Genomic DNA, 25,808 nt, shown 5'->3' on the forward strand with positions numbered 1-25,808 from the left:
TGTTCTAGTATATCTCAAACAGGAATACAAATATTCCTACAAGAAAATAAATTCTAACCGACTGAAGACAACTAACTTCTTACCTTCATGATTCATTTTAAATTTTCGTAATAACATTTGCAGTCAAATTAATTCGATTTTAAATTATATTATGCAGCCTAATAAATTTATATTAAATCAGTAATAAATATTAATTAACCAGTATGCTTCAATAAATTGAATGAATGATAACTCCGTCTGAAGCAATTGATTTTAAATCTTTGGTGTTAGATTAGATTAGTTAGATTTTAACATATCATGTGTTTACTGGATTTCATTATCATAATCATCTGTCCGCGTGACAACCAGAACGATTTTAACATTAATATAATGCTGGCGTGTGTGGCTAAAAAAAAATCACACAAAAGAAGCAAACTAGTTATAATTTGCTATATGAGAGATCGGGGTTTCCTTTAGTAATGAAAAAGAATCTAAAGAAATTTTTGCGGGGACATGTACAGACAGACAAAAATATAAATGATGTACGCAGTTTGAAGAGAGTTCAAAACTTATGTTTTGAATTGCCGTTTCATTTATCAAAATATCTGCTTATTTAAAGAAAAGTATATTATTCATATGTTAAAAAAATTGATAAAATTTATAAATTATAAAAAAAATATCATTTTTTGATTAAAAGAATATTCTTTATGATGGTTTACAAAAAAAAGAAAGAAAAAATTAAATGCTTTAAACTTCACTCGCCTTTTATTTTTTTCTCAAATAAACTAATAAAAGAATACTGGCTTCAGTGTTTTCATTGCATAAGCACATTTTTACTAGATAATAGAGCTTGTTGCAAAAAACAGTAAGTTTGTCCTTGAAGAATCTCCATAACGACAACACATTTTTAGTGGTGGAGGTATTCATTCGTTCAGTTTCTTCTTCGCTGTCGTAGTTTGTTATTTTATATATGTAAGTGTATTATATTAGTTTTCGTAAAAAATCTTGTTCTATTTTGTTTACGAAAATTCTCGGCATCATTATTATTCTTGAATTTTTACATTTTCGGTTGTTAGCGGATTCTCTTTGTTTAGATTACAATGAGATTAAGGTAGAATGGAATTATAATTTCACTTTATTTTCATGGAAGGTGAATGAAGTGAGGTATGCAAGAAAAGAAACTGGAGGGCGTAAACTCATCCTTGGTCAGAGTGGAAGTTGTGTTTAATTTTTTTAAGTTTATGACCTAGGACTCAATGGGGACCGATCCTTCTTAAACAAGTCCATAAAGGTGTCGTCAAAGGTAGGTGAATTTCACTTAGAAGTGTTAAACATTTTAAACGAAGCAAAAACTAATCCTGATAAAGGTTTTAGCACCCCTAAAAAAATATTGCAACACTAAAAAAACTAAAAGTTTTAAGTGTCCGTGGGTTACTATGATAAAGGTTTGTCATTCAAGAAACGTTTTAAAATTCTCACATTGATAAAGGTGAACGCATTACTCTTCGATTCCTTCTACCGGTCATAAAGGAAAAAAACAATTTTCAAGGAAGCTTTTGGTCATTATCAGATATGGGGTTCAAATGGAAAAAGTTGTAGGTAATAGAAATATTTTAATAGAAAAATTAGGAATTCGGGAAATGAGGCTACGTTACTTGAAAGCTAATAAAGAGTACCGTAAATAAAACAGGCCTATACTTACACGGATGAATCTTATATAAATACCAGTCACACAAAATCAATATCGTGGAGTGACGTCTCAGACCGCAATCCTTACGATTTTGTAAAAGTAAGCGTGCTTGCATTGTTCATGCCGGTTCTGAAAATGATTTTGTCAAGAACGCACTTCTTATATTTAAATTGGGTAGCAAAACAAGAAATTACCTTGGCGATATGAATTCTTTTAATTAGAGCGATGGATTAAAACAAAAATTAATTTCTAATCTTTCCTCTAACTCAGCCATCATCGTAGATAATGCTTCGTACCACAACGTTCACGTGAACGTGCTCCAAATTCAAACACGTGAATAGCAGACATGATTGTAATAGCTTATAAAAAATAATGTGTCATTTACGAGTAAATGTTGAAATCAGAGCTGTACAGTTTAATAAAAGTTCATAAGCCGGGTGTTACATCATATAAAATCGATTCACTTTTAGCAGAGAAAGGTTACTGTGTTTTGAGATTGCTTCTTAATCTTCCAAATTAAATCCAATTGAAAAGATTTTGGGCGGTTTTAAAATAATATATTGCAAAAAAACCTTGTTAATTTTAAATTATATGGTGCCCAAATTCAATTACGAATGCCGAAATCAAGGTGGGGAAATGTCAAGAAAATAGAAACATCTTATTTGTCTCCGGAATTTTTAATTTGTAATGCCATTGAAAATGTGATTATTAACGTAAATGGCGATACCGTAGAGAGATAATAGTGTTTTAAGCAACGATTATGATTTAAATATTAGCGGTAACGATACAAGCGACGTTGAGTTATCGGTGATTGAAACATTATTATTTGTTTTGGAAAGCAGCAGTTCAGATCTTTGTTCGTACGTAGTGTAGTACTTCCCGCGCCACTTCTTCTTTGTTCTTTCTTCCTTCTCACACGTCAATCACTTCCCCCTTAAACTTATTTTGGTTTTCAACAATCTCTGTCATGTTCTTTTCAATCCCATTAATAAAAAAATAAAAATAAATAATCGTCATTTAAGGCCAAAAATTAGTATTATTAAGTTTTTATTATTATTAAGTTTTTATATTTAAAAAATGGTTTCCCATTGAAAAAGTTTCGTTTTTTTAAATTTTATATTCTTTACAGTAGAAATGCACTTCAAATATCTAATTTCATAGTTCTCTATCGAGAAAATTGCGTCCAAGTAAGACAGGATTAATTTCTCTCCTATTGATTTCTTTTTTCATTTTTTTCTTTTTTCACGTAACATCTTGAGTGAATGACGCTAAGGAAAGGAGGAATGTGTTGTTTGCCATGAGAGGCCTTTTAATGCCTTAACTGTTTATCTATGGCATTGAAAATCCCTTCAGGGTGATGAAAGAGAACCCACCGGGTTGGTCTAGTGGTGAACGCGTCTTCCCAAATCAGCTGATTTGGAAGCCGAGAGTTCCAGCGTTCAAGTCCTAGTAAAGCCAGTTATTTTTACATGGATTTGAATGCTAGATCGTGGATACCGGTGTTCTTTGGTGGTTGGGTTCAATTAACCACACATCTTAGGATTGGTCGAACTGAGAATGTTCGACACACTTCATTTACACTCATATATATCATCCCCATTCATCCTCTAAAGTATTATCTAAACGGTAGTTACCGGAGGCTAAACAGGAAAAAGAAAGAAAGGGTGATGAAAGAAAAAATTCGTTCAACACGTTAATTTGAAATAGGTTTGAACGTTCGTATACGATATTTGAATAAGTCAAGCTTTAAAGTAAATTAATGTAAAACAATGAGGTAAATTGATTAATTCTCTTTTTCTTAAGTTATTAATTTTCTGATAAAATTCAATCTTATTATTATTATTCTGTTTAAAAATCTTCAATCATTAAACGACTACAATCATTTTAACTTTGATCACAAAAAAATAAAAAATAAAAATAAAACGGAGTTAGAGAAACTTTACTTAAACCTTACAAAATACTCTTTATAAACTTCTGTCTGAATCGAAATTTCATTTCAAATAAATAATTAACGTATCGGAAAATAGCAATAGTATTAAACAAACTTATTAAGGAAATAAAAATGTAATTTCAAAACTGTGCTTTACCGACTGAAATAAGCTTTATCCATCACGTTTCTCGTCAGGATCAGCATCAGCTCTAAGTTAGTAAGACAAGCATGAATAATCTTTAGGCAACCTGTTAATAAGTTTTCGCAAATAACCCCACTTAATAATTAGGTTGGAAGCAGGTCGTTGTTAGATGTAAACTTCCTCTGTAACTTAACTCATAGCAAGGAAATTTACTTTCTTTACTCCAAAATTCCAGTCGAAATTCAGGTTTGTTTATCGTTAAATTATTCTTTTATAAATCGCCTTTATGATTGTATAATATGAACTATTAAATTGTTAAAACAAAAACTCTTATGCAACATATTTTATTGTTAAATATCCTATACATAATTTTACTTTACGCAATATCTTGAACAAGCACTTTCATAAACTGCATAAAAACTTCATATTCTTAAGTAAGTAAGCCCTTTTAAAAGTGCTTTAAATTTAATTTTTCCTATAATAAGGTATATTTGTTTATCCAATAAAAAGCGAAAACTTAATTTAGCTTTTGGAAAATATATTTTTGACTTCATATGATAAACTAAAAATTAGAAATTGACTGGTTAAAATGTAGATCCGTTCGAACAGGAATTTTTTTGTTGCTGTTAATAGATGCCAAGAATAAAAAATTAGGAGAAAAATTTGTATTAAAAAAACAATTAAACTATGAAACTAGGAAAAAATGATTTTTTAATAAAATTACGTTGTTTATATTTTTCTATTTTATTTAAGAAAAAAGTACAGTTCGAATATTTAATTTTTTTAAATTTTCTATCGTGAATATTGCGTGCATGTAAGTTGACGTATTACTGAATTACATGAAACTGTAAGATAATATATTTAGATGAGTAATTGATAAAAAAAAATATTTCAGTAACAGTCAATCTATTAAAAACTGTTTATTATTGAAAACTGTTTGTCAGTCTTTATTCTGTGTTATTGAAAAAAAAGTTAAATTAAACAATGAATCTGGCTTTAAGAAAAGTTAATTAAAATATTCCGAAAAAATTTTTTTCTTATAATTTGTATCATTCACCACTAAGTTTTGTTCTTCTTGACAAACAAATGTCAAATTTTTCTAACCGACTTAAATCTCCTTTTTTTGGCATCCAGTTTCCATTGAAATCCCACAAAGAACTGTGCAATCATACACATACATATTGTCATCGAATGGCTTCGACGACACGTGGCACTTACAAATTTTATGATAGCCCTGAAAAGGGCCGTTTTTGTCGTCGATTGGCTTTAACAGCTCGTTATAATTACTAACCTTATGGTAGCCCTGAGGTTGTCGTTGAATGGCTTCGACGGCTTGTAATTCATAACTTGCGGTGGCCCTGAAAAGGCCTGTTTTTTGCTTTAGCCCTGAGAAGAGCTGTTGGGTCTGGAAGCTGGTCTCCGGCGAAGTCGGGGAGTTGCGGCTCGTCCATTGAAGTCAGACCGGGTTTCTCCTCAGTGGTAGTTGGGCCCCAACTACAGCGTGTAGCAGTGGTAGCCCCCAGAGCCCCGCAGTGTCGGGTCGGCGACGGTCGTTCTTCGCCGGCGCGGCGAAGAACTTTCTTCGCTCGGGTAGAAGGTTCTACCCGAGCGATCCCACGCTGGGCCGGCTACTACTGCTGTTGAGTCTGCCGGCCAGAGCGATTGAAGCCCGGTGAGCTGGAACGGGAAGGTAGCGTCCGCGTCCAGCGGCTCCCTCGGCGTGCCGGCCAGGCCTGCTGCTCCAACGGGGATGTTGGCATCCGCCGAGAGGTCCCACGTTGAAGCGGCCAGGAAACTTCTTGTGTCTTCTTCCATCTTCTTCGTCTTGGTCTTTTCCAGGTGGTGGTTGACGATGAATTGAAAATTCACTCTCGTGCACGCTCTTTTATTGGAGCCTGAGAGTGGTGAGGTCGCAGCGCCGCTATGGTGGGAGAATTGCGCGTTCATCTGCGCGGCGGTAGTGATGCTTGTATTATTGTGTACGTATACTGTGCGCCACTCACATCTGAGTTGCTACCGTGTTCGTCTGCCGATATTAAATTAGTCATATATGTGGTAAAAGTAGCATATACTGTATATACATATACATATGCTGTGTGTGCATACATATACATACGTAAGCATATTTATATATATCTTATACAGTATACATAAATACCGGTAAAGGCTAAACATAAATTCCTGCAAACATGAGTCCAAAGAACATTAATCAATCTCAAAACATAAAAAGCAAATAAAACACCAAAAAATAATCTTATCAATAGCACAAAGAATAGCTAATCAAACAAACTAACTGTGAAACATAAAAAACCTAAAAAAGTAAATGGCGAAACGAAAATAAGAATTTTGACGATCCTCAGCACCCTAGAGTAGCTGATTCACTTCAAATCACGGAGAACGTACAGATTTAATATATGCTGTTGCTTTAGTCGCCTAATAACCTCACTGCTATCGAGCAGGTTAACCGCGAGCCAGTTCACATGTTTCTTCACATGTTTTGTACCGATTTGCCGTATAGCATCTCCTTTCGACTTCAAACAATGTAGAAAATTCTGTCTCATAACCATTTGTACATTTGTATTTATTGTTACCGATTTCATGATTCGTTAAAATTTTATAGAGAACTGCCTCTAGTGATTCCATTGTAGGTTTCTCTCCTATAACTTGTAGAAGATAAGATTTCTTTACTTACCTAACCTTAGCTCTCGCTCAGTAAATCATACAAGCTAAAACATCAAATTAGAAATTTATAAGTTTGTTTTGAAATAAAGTGCTGTCAGAAAATTTCAAAACTGTTTATTATATTATTAGGTTCTAGTATTTTTTTTCAGGAAAACCACATCAAAAATATAGAAGACACGTAATTTATTAAAAATAATATGAAAGTATTAAAAACAAAGATAAATTTAATCATTAGAAATTTATATATATATATATATATATATATATATATATATATATATATATATATTATTATTATTATTATTATTATTATTGGCCGACTGGGGAGGACCGCGCAACAAATTCTTTTTGATATTTCTGTTCTTTTCTAAGGATGTTCTTCTTCCCTCTAACATTTTTGCCAGGTGTGTTGAGCTGTTAGTTTTCTTTTTGTTTTTGTTCTCTTAGTCTCCTGAAATTCCTTAAATTCAGTGATTATTTTCCTTGCTTCTATCTGCTGCAGCCACTTCTGAGAGAGAGGAGAATTTCTTTGGCGTATAATTTAAAGATTTAGTTTGGTTAGTCTATTTTCCTCCATTCTTATCAAGTGTCCAAAGAGCGTTAACCTTCTTTTTCTTATTTATGTTGTTATTAATTTAATATATTTATAGATCTTTTCATTAATTATTTTAACCCATTTGTCGCTACATTTCTTGAATCTTAGGATCTTCCTTAGGATCACTCTTTCTTCTTTACTAGTCCCTTATTTTGTGAGGGAGGGTGTTTCTGCTCCGTATTATATTTCTGCTCTTTCACTGTACTGTAGTGTGCCAGTTTTTTAAATGTACTTTTTGTTGTATAGTTTCAGGGTATTTCTAAATAATGGCTGGCTATCCTTTTTGGATTCTACCTGTAAAACTAAACAAAAAATATCCTTAGGAAAAATGGCAATTTCTCCTACGTTCTCCCACTGTCTGCCATTTTGTTATTTTTATATAAAAATTTATATCTCAATTTGGATAGATGAATCACATTAATATTTGGTAAGCGTCTTGGTAATAAAGTTTTAAAATTAGCAGAATATCAGGATTTAAATACCTTCGCAAATTACAAAATGGCGGCCATGTTTATTTTTCAATCCGTTGTTAAAATTTTTTTTTAATAATGTTTGGTGGACAACACATGACTTCCTTGTACGCTTATCAAAATACATATACACATTTTATTTTAAATGAAAAGTACATAAAATTTTATTTTATTAATAATTTTTGATATTTTTTAAAAATTTTTATGGTTATTTTTGAATTGTTATATACTGCAATTTTTTTTTACAATAAGAAGTTAATAATTATTTATAAATCAGTATATTTAAATTAGAAAAAAGAAAGTTAAAAAAAAAAATGATTATGAAGTCCGATTCGAACCGATGTGCCGTCCCCTTGTAAGATCCAAATATTTCATTAATTAAAATTGTATTTGGCTATAAATCTGGAAGCAATGAGAATAATAACCACTTATGATATATCATAGAAAAGCTCTGAATGAGGGCTTGTTACTGCAGTTAAGAAAAAGTCCAAAATATTTTGGATTTTGGGCTTTTTTGTACACTTTTGGTCAAGTCGATTGCAATAAAAAAAGGGAGGTGTACAACTAGATGTTACAACAGTCCTAAATCCAAAATTTCAACATCCTAAGGCTAATCGTTTTTGAGTTATGCGAGATACGTACGTACAGACGTCACGCCGAAACTAGTCAAAATGGAATCATGGATGGGCAAAATGGATATTTCCATTAATTATGAAACTTTTCGCGATTACAATACTCCCTTAACTTCGTACAAGGAAGTAAAAATGGAAATTACACAAATATTGTAAAATAAAAATTACTTTCATAACAACTTTTTTATTAATGACATAAATACAATACATTTTTTGAAAAAAATATTATTTAAAAGTTTTCGATAAAATAACGACAGCTAAACAACAATGCGAAATACTGTATTAGCGTTTAAATCATTGCGTAAGGTACATTATATCGGCTACTGTAAACAATGTTGTCGTTAGTGAAGGTTTTCAGTGAATTTTAATTTGAACGTGATTAGTTTACCATTGAAGTAAGTAACGGTACTTATTTACAACAGAGGAATACGCTGAAATGGTATTCATTTTGGGTGTGTGTGTGTGTGTGTGTTGTTAATGCCTCAGATTTATTTTTATTATACGTACATCAATATATATAAATATATATGTATACACAATATATTATAGATAACTAATTATTATAGTGTTATTGAAATATATATTACAGAACTTACACTTCATTAAATTCATCAAACGCTGGAATTATAATTAATTTTGATTTTACCGAGATGCTAATTTAGTGTGAAATATTTTCTTCCAACTACTACTGTGTTGGATCACCATCGTTTCGAAAATTAAGCTAACTTAGTAAAACAGTTTAATTTATAATAAAGTTGGATTCATAAATAATTTAGCAAAATATCTAAAAATATTTCCAAAATTGTATTTCAATTTTTAATTATAAACATATTCAAAAATGTTACTTTAATTCTAATTTTTATCTATATTAGATGCTAATTATGTTTCATGATAATAGATTTTTTTGCAAATTCATAAAATACAATTGCTATTTGGAATTCTTTTAAAATTTATTATTTGTATTTTAACTTTAATTTAGCAACTTATTTGTGAACCAGAATAAAAAATATAATTAATTAAAATCCAACATTAATTAAGTTTTTATAATTAACCAGCATCCCCCGTCATGGTTTGGCCCACGTTGTATGGATTTAGAACTTAAAAAAATGGAAACAATCGATATGAATGTTATTTTCTAGCCTTCCTTGCATTGACAGTCTAACATTCATAGTGGAAGCGTTTCGGAATTTTCAAAACAACTTTTAGCACTCCTAAAGTTGTAGAGAAATGCTAAAAGTAGTTGAATATTGAGGTATTCCAAAACGCGTCAATACGAATGGTAGTGACAATGCTAGGAAGGACAGAAAATAACGGTCAAATTAATTATTGTAATCCTAGCGGAAGTATAAAATATTATGAAAAGTTTTGATTGGAAATAGTCTTTTAATAATTATGTTTGGGCAGTTGCTCCAGAGTTATCGCTATCGACAACTTCTCTTCCCGTATATCTTTTATTCCAAATTGTCATTTCAAATAGAGCATTGCCTGCATAGATTTATTTAAGAAATTTTTGTAAAAAAGATTTGTTCCAAAAACAAATTTTTAATCAAATCAGCAGGATATTGAATTAGTTCACGGACTATTCTACCTCCGGCTCAACAAAGTCGAGGAATTTTATCATTCTATTTTTAGTTCTGCAGTGATTATATATTTTAATCGTGTTACCTATTTGAATAGCTTTCAAATTCAGATAGTCAGTCAATTTCGAGGTTGTAATCAAACGTTTATTTGAGACCATACTTATTTTTCCAAGATTCAACTTGATTTTGAGCCGGGAGTATACATTGCTCTTCAAGTCTTTGATAACGCTCTGGCATAAATTCACGTTGCCTACGACCATAAATTCTTATAGCCCTAGAAGTTTTTCTTCCTACCTGTAACCTCCCCGTCCTAAGCATTATGAAAATATCAATACTAAATTGAAATTTTGAATTTACGTCATTATATTTAAGGCTTACTATGATAAAACTTCTTAGTTCGTGTTATAAACATCTACAATGTGCCACTTTACTCGCGTGAGGACGAGTTCTCGCGGGTCACCGCCAGATTAGACAAAGTATTTAAATTTACTGTTTCGGAAAAACTCTATATATCGTCAGATGTCATTATAATTAAGTTCGATTATTTATGTATACTTTTTTTTAGTTTATGATTTATATTGTAGTGAGAATGGTGAAGTTGGAACTGCGGTAGATATTCCAGGGGTCATAAGAAAGCTACAGTTAAAAATGCATAATGATTGGTTCAGTAGTTTACGCTGGGAACAAAAGAAAAATACTCTCTTTATATAGTAGTGAGATTAATTATGAAAAAAATGTATTTTTAATCGTTTAGTATAATTAAACAAAATGATTTTTGAAGAACTGATTGACGGGAGGGTACCCAATTTATTCTATGTTTTAGTGGGTTTTTTTTTTTTTAGTAATTAATTTAATCAGTTTTATCTAGGTTATATAAGTTGATATATAATCGCGGCGATACGATACGAAAATATTTTACAAAGTAACGACGAAAAGTTATTACTTTTTCTGAATAACACATAATTTAATACAAAGCATTGTTATTACCTTTCTTATAAATAAACGTTTCTGAAGTCATAGTATATCTTATTAACTTACATACGAAACTAGAGCGTGAATATCAAACAGTATAGCATTTTTGCAGAATATAGCATTGTATTGTATTACTCAATTCAATTTTATGGCTTCGAACAGGTTTGTTTCTCGTAAAATCATTCATTCTTGTAAATTCATGATAAAATTTATTAGTTGTTGACCAGAGATTTTTTAACTTTATTTTCTCTGTCGATTTCCCCGCCTCTTGGAGCCGGATTCGCGACTAAGCATAACCTCAGCTCCAAGGGGTGCTATCGCCTCAAACTACCTCGGAAGGGCACAAGGCCCCGCCCAGGCAACCGAGACTCGGTCTTTCTTGCTTGATCCAGAAAAACAGACCGGGTGATTTCGTACCTCCTGCAACAACGTACTGACCTGCATAGACCGAAGCCACTCTGCGGTCACCAACTGCTGTATCAATCATTATATTATAGTTCGTCTTGTCAGGGTAATCATATCTGTCTTTACCAAATAATCACGGGTAGATTATTTGGTAATCGCGTCGTTGTTGAAAATGAAAATGAAGATTAATTGTAAAAATAAATGTTGTGTTATTTTAAATAAATTATAAAAACTGCGCCACGCTTTTATTTAAATAAATATTTTCATTACTTTTAATTTTCAAATTTAATAATTATTACATTTATTTATTGGTTATTTATTAGATATTTATATAAATTATTTTTTTACTTTTTAGAGATTTTTTCTAATTTGACTCCTTTTTTATTAATGTTAATATTAATATTAGTTAAATAAAAGTTTTTTTTTAATAATTTTTTATATGTAATCAAATATATTTTTGTAATTTTTTTTGTATTTTTTTCAGACTAAAAAAAAGTAAACATATTTTTTTTACACATCGAAGTTACATACGTGTACCAAATTTCAATCATTTTTATACGATAGTTCATGAGAAATGAAAATTTTCAACTAAATGCATGAATTTAGCGTAGGGGTAGCGCGTGGGGGCGTGGGTCATATCAAATTCCGACACCGTAGTGCTGTATTGTCATCGAAGTTACATACGTGTACCAAATTTCATTGATTTTAATACGATAGATCAAAAGATATAGCAGTTGCAAGATTTGTTTATTCCTAAAGCGAGTTAAATAAAAGCTTTATTAAAAATATTCATTAATATTGTTACATTGTAATCTATCTTCTGAAAATATATAGAAGAAAGTTTGTCTGTCCGTTTATATTTTATTCAGATCTGCAATTTTATTCCAATCGTGATGAAATTTTTCACGCTAACAAAACCAAAAAATAGGAATATGATTACATTTCATTCTAAGAAAACTATCCCCACTTCCCTTTTCACTCGCTCATTGTAGTATCTAACCAACCTTAAATTTTGGGACTAAATTTACAAATATATAGCAAGAAAATAATTCGTTACTATGGAAATCGATAATTATTGAAAAAAATATTTTCCAATGGGATAATTAGTATTGGAAAAATTAGAATATCGGGAAAATAAATATGTTTGAAAAAGGACGTTGGAAAATTAATAATCTTGAACATTTTGCGTTGGAGCTTTTGACTCCATAGAAACCTATCGAAAGCCGCCAAAGTAAAGAAAGAGTACTGGTCAGATAATTCCCGCAGCTAAAATATACCATGGTGCTTTGAAAACACTTGAAACAACTGAAGCCATCTACCAACCCCTCTCTTTTTTCTCTTTTCTGTTTAGCCTCCGGAACCACCGTAAAGTATTACTTTAGACGATGAATGAGGATGATATGTATGAAAATACATGAATGAAGATGTAATGATGAATGAGGATGATATGTATGAATATAAATGAAATGTAGTCTTGTACAGTCTCAGTTCGACCGTTCCTGAGATGTATGGTTAATTGAAACCCAACCACCAAAGAACATCGGTATCCACTGTGTAGTATTCAATTCCATACAAAAATAATTTCCTTTACTAGGATTTGAACCCTAGACCTCTCGACTTCGAAATTGCTGATTTGCGATGACGAGTGTACTAGATAAACCCGGTGGGTTATCTACCAAACCCCTCCTCCCTTCTACTCTTATGTCCACAAAAGAAATAAAAATATTTAAATGAAGCCTCCTTGCGCAAAACTCGAGCAACCGAGCAGTAATATTATAAAAATGGTATACATATGTATATTTATGAGAGACTTTCAAATATAAACTGGAATTTTTCGGGTATACTTTACTTAAGAGATGACGAGACGACTTACAGACTATTTCTCAAGGAGTTATTGTAATACACTTGCTCTACCGCTCAGGAAAATTTACATCTTAAAAAGAAGTGTATTTCATTTCAAGTTGACTAAGTTGTGTTCCTTGCACAGTATTAATGAACTGTTCATTCAAATCGGATTTATTTTTCCTCTTAAAGATTCGTATGTGAGTCGGCCAAACAATAGATAAATCAATGGCACTAAATATGAGCCACGTGAAACGTGGGAAGTTTGTAAACTTAACATTTGTTTATTTCGAAGCGGCAGAATGTGTTTCGAGGACGAGATTATCCTTGATCAAGCCAAGAAGTAAGTGAGATTTATGCTATTAATTGCAAGCTTCACTTAATTTTTTAAATTCAACATTTAAACGATATCTACCCTTTACAGGTAAGAAAAAAATTATGGAAATGTGTTACCCAGAATAAACAAGCATCAGAATTTTTCTGCAGTTGTAAAATTTTTATAAATTTGGTGTGAAATATTTTATTATAATGCGTTCACCGTGTTAAACACCATTAGCCGTATCCAAAAACCACTCCTGCCTTATTTATCTAACCTATTTGTCATATACATTATAGGAATATGTTTATCTTGGAATAGCTTTTGTCATTCCATTATAATGTTAATCAAAATAAGATAGTTATAAAAAGACTTCTCGACTCGTAACCAGTTATATCCTCTGTATGCCGCGTACAGGAAGAAATAGAATACATTCAGTAAGATTGCAACGCGATTTCCAATCTGTACCTACAAAAATAGAAAAAAGTAGCATTCATTACCTCCCGAAAGTCATATTACATCCAATGCTTCTTTATAATTAAATACTTATATACACATGTACCTGAAGAATGTTACAACAAAATAAATAAAAATCAGTTAAAATCATGTTCTCTCACTTAATGCCCGTGCTTCAACAGTTGAGCTAATACTCGTAAATCACAAAACATTTTAATGTTTTTCTACTTTAGTAAACACTGTCTTTAGTTACATGTATTCTCCTGTGGGAATATTCAAATACATCCTTCAATTAGATTACAACTACGGACTCCGGTCTGGTCTATCAGGGAGAGGTGGACAGACCGCCGACTCCCACTTAGCTCCATCGAAGAGTCCCGCGTGACATTTACTTCATCACCTAAAACAACCATCGTCGAGATGGCGCTTCACCCCTCGGCTGCATGAATACCCATGTCCTCGGCAGTGTAGTCACCATCCCGCCGACAGCTACGTTGTTACTCATTTATAAAAACCGCCCTCGTCAAGACGGAATATTCAAATACAGTCTTCTCCCTAAATTTTCCACTGACGAAAAAACCAAAATAGATGAAAGGTATTAATCACGCGATCCTAACGTAACCACTATAAAGCGTCATCAATAATATTCATCTTCTGTAAGTAACGATTTAATTCCATAATTTTAGTTATTTTCATCACCGGATAATTTTCGTTATTCATCACTCCTCACACGTGCTAAAACTGTTATCTTTCATTCTACCGATCTGCAAGATAGGAAGCATTCATGTTTTTAAATTTCACTATTTTTAGAAAGTTTAGATTTCACCATTTTTGACAACCCATATATATTAGGATTTCTTCACATGTTATGCGTTTCATTTATCATTATAAAAAAAATAGGCATCAGCCCGTAAATGCTGGAGTTAAAGAAAATTATCTTATTATTTTCTTTTACTCTTTACTAACGTTTTGTTTTATTATTCAAACCCAATTCTTGCTCTGGATTTTACATTACACTCTTACATTAATTGATTTATTATTTGTTTTAATATATACGAAAATTTCTTGTACAATGTAAGTAAATTATTATTGACCTATTTCTGTAGTGATTTCAAACAACCTAATAATTATTTGAAAGTAATCAATAGATCATTTAACTTTCCAAATGATAGATTAATTGTAAAGTAAAATAAATGAATATATTTTTAATTCTACATTAAGTGGATTATACATTATGTAATGAAGTTAATTAATAACTGTTTACTAGTGAATTTATTAAATTCATTCCGCAAATTGCCTTCATTAATTAGTGAATAAATGAATGATTTAAATAAGTTAGATGTTACCCGTTAAATTTATAATAATATAAATTATATTCAAGTCATTCAGTTCATTAAAAATAAAAATATAATTCTCCAACAGACTATTTAGAAGTAGTAATTAATTGATTTTATTCTATTTTATAAAAACTAATATAAATTACAGTTAAAAACGTTATAACAGAACCTTTATCATTATAAATGAAATTTATATTGATCGCGATAAGATTTCATGATTGAACTTATTTTTATTTATTTATTAAATATTATCTCTTACATAACAGTTAGATATATCACCGGATGCAGCATATTATTTTGCTTCCTTTTCCACATTATTCTTACTTTTACACTTGAGGTATAATGGTGCTCGGAACATATCCAGATACTATTAGAGCTATACGGCATATGATTCTTCTAATATAAGAGATTCTTTCGAATGATTTCCTTTTTAACGACGTGTGGTAGGTGCGCGCGCTTACACACATATTTACTTATAATCATATTTGAGTTTATTTATGGATAAAATGAAAGGAAATAATGGGTTAGTAGAAGTAAGGTAGAGTAAAAGCAAAGTCGAAAAACGATCAAATAATTTGTACAAGAATTTAAAATTATTTACATTACTTTAAAAACAAGTTCAATATTTAATAAATTGATTCACATATAACGTAATTAAAATGATTATATATATATATATATATATATATATACTCAGGGTTATTAAAATAATCTTTTAGATTACAAAACTTCAATAACTCAAATTTTATAACACTCAGATACATGAAAGTACCAAAAAGTATCAATGTAAAGGGAAAATGAAAATAATTGTATTCCATTTGGTTCACAACATTACATCACATGAGCTCAATTTGAGCTCTCTGTGACTCGCGATTACATTCGCGTGGCACAGGTATTCATCTTGCTTGTATTCCAATTTCTACCACATACGTTGTAAAATTGACGAACAACAAATCCAATGGTCTCTATAATGCGAACTCAAAAACTTTGGATATTAGATGGTAATGGTGGCCAACACTCGTATTGTTTAACAAAACCCCGGAGAAGAAAGCTACAGGATGAAAGTAGGAGGAATGTGGAAGCCATCGCAAACATACACTCTTATCACGGTCAGGAAGCCCAACCTATCCCTTTGGTAATTGCCTATTCGGTTCAAAATCTTTCACAAAGTTGGTTGCGGGATGTCTAATTCTCTGCTGTCTGTATGGTGGATTTCTGTAGTCATCGTACAAAACTTTCTCACACGATCCATAGTTACCTCGCTTACCGGTGGACGGCCGGTTGACTTTGGCTTATAGATTTGTCCCCTTGCTTAATGTCAGAATGCAACTTAGGTGCGTAGATCCACATAAAAAAACTTCCTGTCATCGGCAGGCATTTTCTCTCCTATGTCCCTAGTGACGAATTCAATAACTGCACGATAGCTGTACGAACCATTGAAAACTTTTGAGTTTCCTTCCCATTGATGCGATTGTCATGTATCTGAATATTATTAAACGTGAGTTCTTCGAGTTTTAATCGGAAAGATCGTTTCTAATAATCCTTATATATATATATATAAAAGAGTGAGTCTAAAGTATGGTAACCCCTCAAAAACGTCTAAAACCGTTCCAGAAAGAATACTATAACATTCACCATTAGGTATCGGTCAACTTCTTTACCTTTTTGAGGAGAAATAGAGTTTCAACCCCTTCTTGCGGGGTTACCACACTGTTTATGTAATAGATCATTTTAAAAATCTGTTTAAGATAGAAATAAATGAATAAATAAAGAGTGAGTCTAAAGTATGGTAACCCCTCAAAAACGTCTAAAACCGTTCCAGAAAGAATACTATAACATTCACCATTAGGTATCGGTCAACTTCTTTACCTTTTTGAGGAGAAATAGAGTTTCAACCCCTTCTTGCGGGGTTACCACACTGTTTATGTAATAGATCATTTTAAAAATCTGTTTAAGATAGAAATAAATGAATAAATAAAGAGTGGGGACGATGTCTGTACTCAAAATTGCGGTGAGATAAACTTTGGATTTTGAAAATTACTAAATTTTGTAAGTTCAAATAATAAAATTAATTAAAAAGAGATTAAACTTAATTAAATAAAAATTTAATTTAATATAATTAAAATTTATTTCAAAAGTTAAATTTAAATTTAAAAACATTAAAAGAATTTAATTTTTTAAAACAAAAAATTGTTTTTCTTCCAATTTAATGAATAAATAAAAACAGTCACCTGATCATGCTGATCACTGATGGTCTCTTACCATTGTTGCAAAGATGAAGTTTACTTCAGTGTGTAATATTCCATTTAGTGTTTCATTACTACTTATTACTTTCTTTTGAGAATTTATTGTAATCAGTTGGCTAACTGATTTTATCTACCTTAACCACAGTCGTAAGCCACTTTGTTATTTACATTTTTTTTTTGTATTTTTTTTTTTACTGAATTAACATTTTCTGTGTTACCTGCTAATATTGCTATCAATTTTCCTCTTAATGAACAGGAGAAGGTCACGGATTTAACGATGAGGGGCTTTGGTGATAAGAATTAGGTCGTATAATGAAGTCTGTGAATTGTTCAATACAACATTTAATAATCGTAACTACATTTCAAAAGATACAGTGTCGAAAACATCAAAAGATTTGAAGAAACAAGAAACATCAATATTAGGGGAAAACCAGGGAAGCCTAAATCTGAAACAAATAATATCACATCTTTTGAGATTATGCAAGAATTTATTGAGAATCCTTATTCCTGGACTCAAACAGTAGTTCGAGAACATTGTGAGAACATAACATTATCCAACGTTCACTAAAACAATAAAAAAATAAAAACAATGAGTAACATTAAAAGGTAAAAGTTTCAAACTCTTCAAAATTCGTCTGGTGCAACAACTTAATGAATAGACTAAAATGAAAACATCAGTTCTGCGAAATTATGAGGAAAAATATTCGTGCAGATCCTAATTTATTAAATAACACAGTTTTTAGTGATAGGCCACTTTTTTTTTAAATGGCCGTGTAAATCGCCATAATTGTCGATACTGGACTGATATTAATCCACACTGGTATCGTGAGACTCATACATATTATTCAGTAAAATTAAATGTACAGGCAGGTATTGTTGGTGGACGATTGATAGCTTATATTTATTAATGGAAAGTTATACGCAGTGAAATATGAGGCTTTGATTCTCGAACATATCATTCCATACATTCAACATGATCAACTTCCAAAACATTGGTTTCAAAAGATGGTGCGTCGCCTCATTTCGATCTTCAGATAGTTAAAATTTTAAGTGAATTTTTTACTGGAAGATGGATCGGCCGAAGGGGTCACATAGAATGGCCAGCGAGATCACCCGACTTGTCACCATTTGATTACTTTTTGTGAGGCCTCATAATTGGTAATATTTTATAATAAGCCCCAAGATATCGATGATTTACAAAATAGAATTCGAGAATCAGCACAAAATATCACTAGGGAATCGTTGAATGATGCAATATCATCCTATTACAACCGACTGGGACACTGTTAAACAACAGAATGGGGGCATTTCGAACAGTTATTAAAATTAAATGTAATTAAATAAGTAAATATTATGTGAATAAAGAATTTTTTTAAAAATAAATTATTCGATAATATTCATTTATATAAATTTATATTTACCAACTGTTATTGGTAACTTTAAAACCACTCCCGAAGAAGGGATGAAATTCTCTTTTTCTTAAAATATATTTAAATTTCTATAATATATATATATATATACACACACACACACACACACACACAGATAGTTCCACAAAGAAACGGAACGGAAATACTTTCAGGACATATTTTACTAGTGAAATAAAAAAAAAGTACATATAAACGTAGGTCTGGAAATCTTATGTTTTCGAGTTACGGCAAGCGAACAATTTCATCCGAATTTCAGCTCTTCTATTAAAAATAAACCTTATTGAAATTTTTGGGACCCAAACTAAGTAGCAAAGATGGTGGTTTCTTATGTAATCTGCACTGCGAAATAGGATAAAACAGGTTCAGAACTGTCTCTAGTAACAAAGATATCCGACGTAAAACACAATATTCGGTATTGAAAATCAAGTTTTTTTTAGGATTGTAGTACAATATATTTGTTAGATGACTAATAAATGCGGAAAATTTAGTAACAAAACTTGTAGAGAATTTAATTTTGTAAAAGGTAACGTAAATACATCCAAGTAAATAAGTCTTTTAAAATCGGTTTATTATTGAAGCAAAACAGAAGAAAAATAGATAATCATGTTATTCTTTTTATCTAATAAAAATCATTCATAATATAGTAAACAGATTTAAAACAATAAAGAAAGTGAAAAAGATTTGAAAGTACAATAATTAAATTAAAATTAAAATTTGTTTCACTGGTCTGTTGATGCGTTCAATCACCGTCCGGTCACTGTGATACGAACAAAATCAGTACCAATGTTTTATACTAAAGTAATGTTTAAAAGTAGCAGCAGCTATATTTTTCATGTTTTCTAATATTTTGTGTATTAGTGTAAAATTTCAATCGTTGTACGAATGTATACATCGGTCATTGTGCAGCTGTGTTTTTTATATTATCTAATGTTCATGAATGTACCTGTGAACGTTCTAATGTTTTGTAGCAGCTATGTTTTTCGTATTTTTTAATGTTCTGTATATTTCTTTACTGGAACATTTCGTTCTACTTACTTTTTCTCTGTTTAGAAATAAGTTATTTCTACAGTTAATGTGATAATTTTTTATTTTTATAAAATTGAAATTGAACAATTTTCATACGGACCAGCTTGTCTTTAATAAATTGTACGAACATTTTTGTATAAAAGCATTTCACCTTCAGATTTCAGATTTTTTGTATCAAAAAATTCTAAGAGGTGAAATATATATGGAGGACTAATATATACATTTTACATTACGTAATACATGTAATAAAAATATAACATTAATATTGCTACATTGTAATCTATTTTCTGTAAACATAAAGAAGAAACTTTGTCTGTCCGTTTATGTTTTATACAGATCTGTAGTTTTATTCCAATCGTAATGAAATTTTCAGGCTAACAATTCCAAAAAATAGGAAAATTATTACATTTAATTTTAAGAAAACTATCCCCACTTCCCTTTTCACTCGCTCATTGTAGTCTCTAAACAACCTAAAATTTTGGGACTAAATTTACAAATATATAGCAAGAAAAAAATTCGTTACTAGGAAATCGATAATTATTGAAAAAAATATTTTCCAATAATAGGATAATTAGTATTGGAAACATTAGAATATCGGGATAATAAACATGTTTGAAAAAGGGCGTTGGCAAATTAATAATCTAATAATTAATTAATAAAATTAAAATGCGGAAGATTTAGTGACAAAACTTGTAGAGAATTTTGTTTTGCAAAAGGTAACATAAATACATCCAAGTAAATAAGTCTTTTAAAAATTGGTTTATTATTGAAGCAAATAGACGAAAAATAAATAGTTATATTATTCTTTTTATCTAAGAAAAATTATTCTTAATATAGCAAAACAAAAATATATTTTACATGAAACTATAAATGGTAACAGAATAACGCACAAAATAACGTCAATGTGCGTCGGAATGAAATTTATCTACATAATACATTCTTTCTCCTGTATTAATTATAAGAGAAATAATAGACCTGGCTTGGCTGAGAAGTTCTTTTCACATATTTAGTTACAGTATTCATCAGATAGCACTTTAGTTTTTTTACTCCTCAATTGGGAATAGCAATATAAGTCCTTAGTAGATGATTCTAAGAGAAGATGTGTATTGCGGAAAAGCACATTTGTAACGATAGCGTATCCAGAACAGAATAAAACTATATAAATTACGTGTAAAACATTTTGTATTTATGCAATTACTTTAGCGGGCGAAAAAAGCGTAATGATATTTGTATTTTACTATTTGCATATGTAAATCATCTGTAAACACTACTAACTCTGGGTGATTGTGTGCAGTTTATATACTCGTACACATTTATATCAGAAGCAGCTTTATTAGAATGGCAATTCAAGTGCTAAGAAAAATAAACATGTATACAATGGATTACCAAAAATTTGTAAGTGAACGTATGTAGGTTTATGTGCTTCTTTAAGATTGCGAAATACAAAACATGAATGAAGTTAAAGTACAAAAACGGATGTATCTTAACACATTTTTTTTAAATAAGTGCAAATGTATATAAGTTTTCTATTTATTAATTAATAACCTAAATACTTCATTGTTGTTAAAACATTTTAAATACCATATTTTCATTTGTATTTATATGCATAAAAAATGGTGGGCACTTTATTTTCTGATCTTTTGACGCAGTTAAAAATTTAAATTTTACGCTGAAAAGTAGATATTTTGGACATATATACTTTTACTCTGCCACACAGACAGTTAAACAACGATTCATTCCAACAAATCTTTTACTCACTGACCCAGATTTTGAAATTTAGTCTGAAACTAAAACTAAAATTTCATCTATGAATATTATTTTCAGTTATTGTTAGTAATATATTTTTATTATGTAATTCAAATAACAAATAAACCTGAAAACAATTCATAAAACGTTTACTCCGTTAATATCTTTAAATAATAGAATGTGGGGATTAGGAGGTAAAATTAAATTTTTAAAAAAATATTAAGGATAATCATGAAAATAGAAATATTTCAACTCTAATATTTTTTTTAATTTATTTTCCTAATGTTTACGTTGCAATCTGTTCAAGTAGTGAACAATAAGCAACCCACCCCCTCGCCACGGACCATTGTGATGATGATGATGATGATGATGATATGTATGACATGTAAATGAGTACAGGCTCAAATTGACCAACCCGGTCGGCTTAAGCCTAACTTTAAACGTGTGGTTAATTAAACCCGAACCACCAAAGTACACCGGTATGTCCTGTCTAATATTCAGATCCGAATAAAATCAACTGATCTTTACTGTGATTTGAACCTCCGAACATTTGACTTCGAAAATCAGCTGTTCAACAACTGAAAAATTGATTGCACATTATTTTTTTTCATAATTTTATACTTCTTTATAAAAGCAGGAGTATTAAGTTAAAAAAAATGTTAGTGACATAGTCTGTAGGTGCTGTTGCTATTTGTCAACACACATCACAGTTAAAATAACATTATAAAAAATTACGTTCTTCAAATTTACAAAATAAAATAAATATAAATGCGCTCTTTTATGTAAATAGCCAACTATGCGCAAGTAAACTATAAAAACAAAGAAATTTTCATAATATTACTAATAAAGCCGAATTAAATCACTATAAAAAATATATTTCCTAGATTAATAAGTGAAACTGTGTTCAAATGTCATTCAATTTTTATCAAATTCTAAGTGCATGCCTTCTTCCTGATCGTCAGATAGGTAATAATATTATTTAGTGAAAAAATTGCCCTTCAATACAAACAGGTCCTACTCACCAATGAAGGATATAAATCATACTTAAATACAAACTAATGAAACGTTTTTTGGATTCATCTTATAAACAAAGATTTTTATCACTTACATTGTAATGAATAATAAAATTCTTCAATTTCATTTATGGCTAATTTTCAGTCTTAATTTAATTTCGTAGGAAAACTGTAATAAGTTTTTATTATTACAATTTGTTTCAGGTTCTCGATTACACGCAATATTATTTGGATTTAAAAATTGCCAATCAAAGGGATCAAGCAGACTGGCAACCAGAATATAATTTTAGTTCATATTATGAAATGAACTATTTGACAGCTCAGTCATTACATCATTTAGCGCAGAGTTTCCGTCATGATCCACATTCGATCATGTTCAACAGGTTAGTAGTAATTTAAAAAAAAAAAAAAATTTACACAAAAGTATTTGTCTGAGTAATAATAAAATGTAAAAAAATTACTGTTATAGGTTTAGCATAAAAAAATAAGCTCCTATTTTGAATTTTTACTTACTTTATTTTGTTTGTTATATTTCTATCCGTTCTATGTAAATTCATAGAAAATATTAGTAATTAAATAATCACTGACTATTATTTTTCTAAAGTAGCACATTCTATTTTTTTATATCCAATTGTTATCGGGAAAATATTGCCAGTTGAACAAACATAAAGGATTGTCAACGTTGTCAGCAAGTTCCTAGAAAAGATGTATTGCCCTATCAAAAGCCTGGTGGACATCCAAAAAATAGCCTAGCAATACATTTTCTCTTTCTGGCCTACTTTATAAATTCAAAAGGAGACTTCCTCAACGGTATTATTTGATCCTACACAGCTACCTGGAAGGAATTTTTACCAGGTGAAGTACAATCAGGTGTGCAATCAAGTGTTCATCAACCCTCTATTCTGGAGCCTCTTCTTTACTCGGTCATCACTGTGGACCTTCCAACTCCAGAGGACATCATAGTTGCATCGTTTGTGGATGACACGGTAATCCTGGTTGTGGATGATGACACTTTCGTGGCTTCTAATAAACTGCAAATTGTATTGTATCTAATTAACGAATGGCTAGCTAAACGGAAGATGAAGATTAATCTGGCAAAATCTACGGATGTTACATTTACGATAAGGAGATTGCCCACGAGTTCAGCTTAATGGCGTTTTCATCACGCATGCTAACAGCGATACCTATGTCTGTATTTGGATCGCAATCTGACGTGAAGGATTCATGTCAGGGGGAATTGGATACAGGTTAATATGAAGTTGAGGGAGATGTATGGTTCGTAGGCAGAGGGTCGCAACTATCATTATCTATTAAGCACAACCGATTTGGATCTACGGAATCCAATTGTGAGGTACAAGTGAAAACAAAAGTAAGTGGCGAAACGAAATGAAGAATTTTGACGACGCACAATACCCTAGGGTAGCTGGTTCATCTCAATTATCGGTGATTATATTATTTATTATTTCGCCACTTACTTTTGTTGGTTGTTTGATTTGATTTGGTTTGGTTTCTTTGGGTGATTGATAAGAATATTTTTTGGTGTTATTATTTTTTTAATTATTTACTCTTTTTGTTTTGAACTTTATCAATGATCTTTGGACTCATCTGTATGTATACTTATTTTTGTTTATTATATATTTATGTATACTATAAGATATGTATACAGTTCTTTGAGGGATTTAAATTGAAACCCCTCTCTTTACGCCATTGTTTTTCGTATTCAGATTTACTTATGGTTTCGGTAAATTGGAACCTATTGTAAATTAAACACTGTGGTAAAAATAAATTAACTTTCTAAAACCAACCGAGGTAACATTTTTACGTACTATTGCGTGGTTATTTTTCTTTAAACTATTATAGAAACCTCTAAAATATCATACAGTTTGTCTTGTGAAAGTTATTTATTAGTCATAATTTAACAGATATTTAAAAATTGATTTTTTTATACTTAATTTAAAAGATTAATATTACCACTAATACGATTCTTACTTTTCATAGACGCAATATCGGAAAATAGATAACTATTTACCTAGTTTCACTTAATTTTTGCCAATTGTGAAATGTCGAGGAAAACCCCCAAACAAGTGAACATAATAGGAATTTCAATAGTCGAAAGTACGCAAGATTTTAACAAATCTCGGTCATTCATCTTACAAAACTAGGATTTTTTTAATTATAATTTTATCATGTTAAGAAACTTACGCAATAATAAATATCACCCATGAATTCAGCCGACCATTATGGTGAATTGGTAGCATCTCAGCATTTCATCCTGAAAGCCCGGAGTTCAAATGCCGATTAGGTATAAGAAATTTCCTTACGTTTAACATAATTTTCATTACGTATTTCTACGCACCAAATTTGATTTTATGTAGTCAATTAAAAGTCACAAGGGAAATATATTTTATTTATGTGTATAAATTGACTGAAAATGTTTATTCTAATAAAATTATGTTCTTTTTGGATCAGAATTCTAAATTGGATCAGCATTCAAGCATCAAATCCTAGTAAAGGCAGTTATATAGGGATTTGAATATTAGATCTTGGATACCGTTTCTTGAGTACTAGTTCTTTGGTGGTTGGATTTCAATTAACCATACATCTCAGAAATGATCGACCTGAAACTACACAAGACTACACTTCATTTACATTCATACATATCATCCTCATTCATCCTCTGAAATAATACCTTACGCTGGTTCCGGAGGCTAAACAGAAAAAAGAAAGAATAAGCAAGCATATTTAATAAGTTCAAAATATACAAAAATATTTTCCTGTAACAGATAGATTAAAAAAAATATTTAATACCTTCCCTGAAATAATATAAATCGCGTTTAACCCTGATACATAAATTTAGTTCAATCATTTTGTTTTTTGTTTCAGATATTATAGAGCAAATTCAGTAGGCTTAGATGAAGGTCACTGTGATACAGGTTGTGTTCATACACACTATTGTGCTATAACACAAATAGATTATGCACAATTTACTCGTTGTCAAGAAGCTGCAGCTGCCGCATTAGCATCTTCAGGACCACGATTTACAGTAGCAACAATGGCTTCCGTATTAATTTCAGCAGCTCCATTCATTACCTGATTGCATCCTTAAGTTTTATAAATATACATATATATATACATATATAAATAACTAATTGACGCTTTGTTCGTATAAGTGAATCTGCGTTGTCACTAACTTTCGCACAGTTTGTAAGTGAATGTGATAATATTTTATTTATATAAATATAATTATTAATATTATTACTATAACTTATAAATATAGAAAAAGTGTTTGCTGTAAATAAAACAAATTGATATAATTTCT

General features: G+C 30.6%; 1 protein-coding gene across 1 annotated transcript in view; it reads left to right on the top strand.

Moving 5' to 3' along the window:
• The window catches only part of LOC142321000 (acid sphingomyelinase-like phosphodiesterase 3b), a 1,240,094-nt gene extending 1,214,511 nt beyond the window's left edge, over positions 1 to 25,583 (top strand). Inside the window, exons 10-11 of the mRNA XM_075358994.1 lie at positions 22,694 to 22,872; positions 25,373 to 25,583. Coding sequence (XP_075215109.1) covers positions 22,694 to 22,872; positions 25,373 to 25,583 — 390 coding nt within the window. The remainder of the gene's footprint in view (positions 1 to 22,693; positions 22,873 to 25,372) is intronic.
• The last annotated feature ends 225 nt before the right edge of the window (positions 25,584 to 25,808 follow it).

Source organism: Lycorma delicatula, chromosome 3 (genome assembly GCF_047948215.1).
Source record: "Lycorma delicatula isolate Av1 chromosome 3, ASM4794821v1, whole genome shotgun sequence".
Taxonomy (NCBI): Eukaryota; Metazoa; Arthropoda; class Insecta; order Hemiptera; family Fulgoridae; genus Lycorma; species Lycorma delicatula.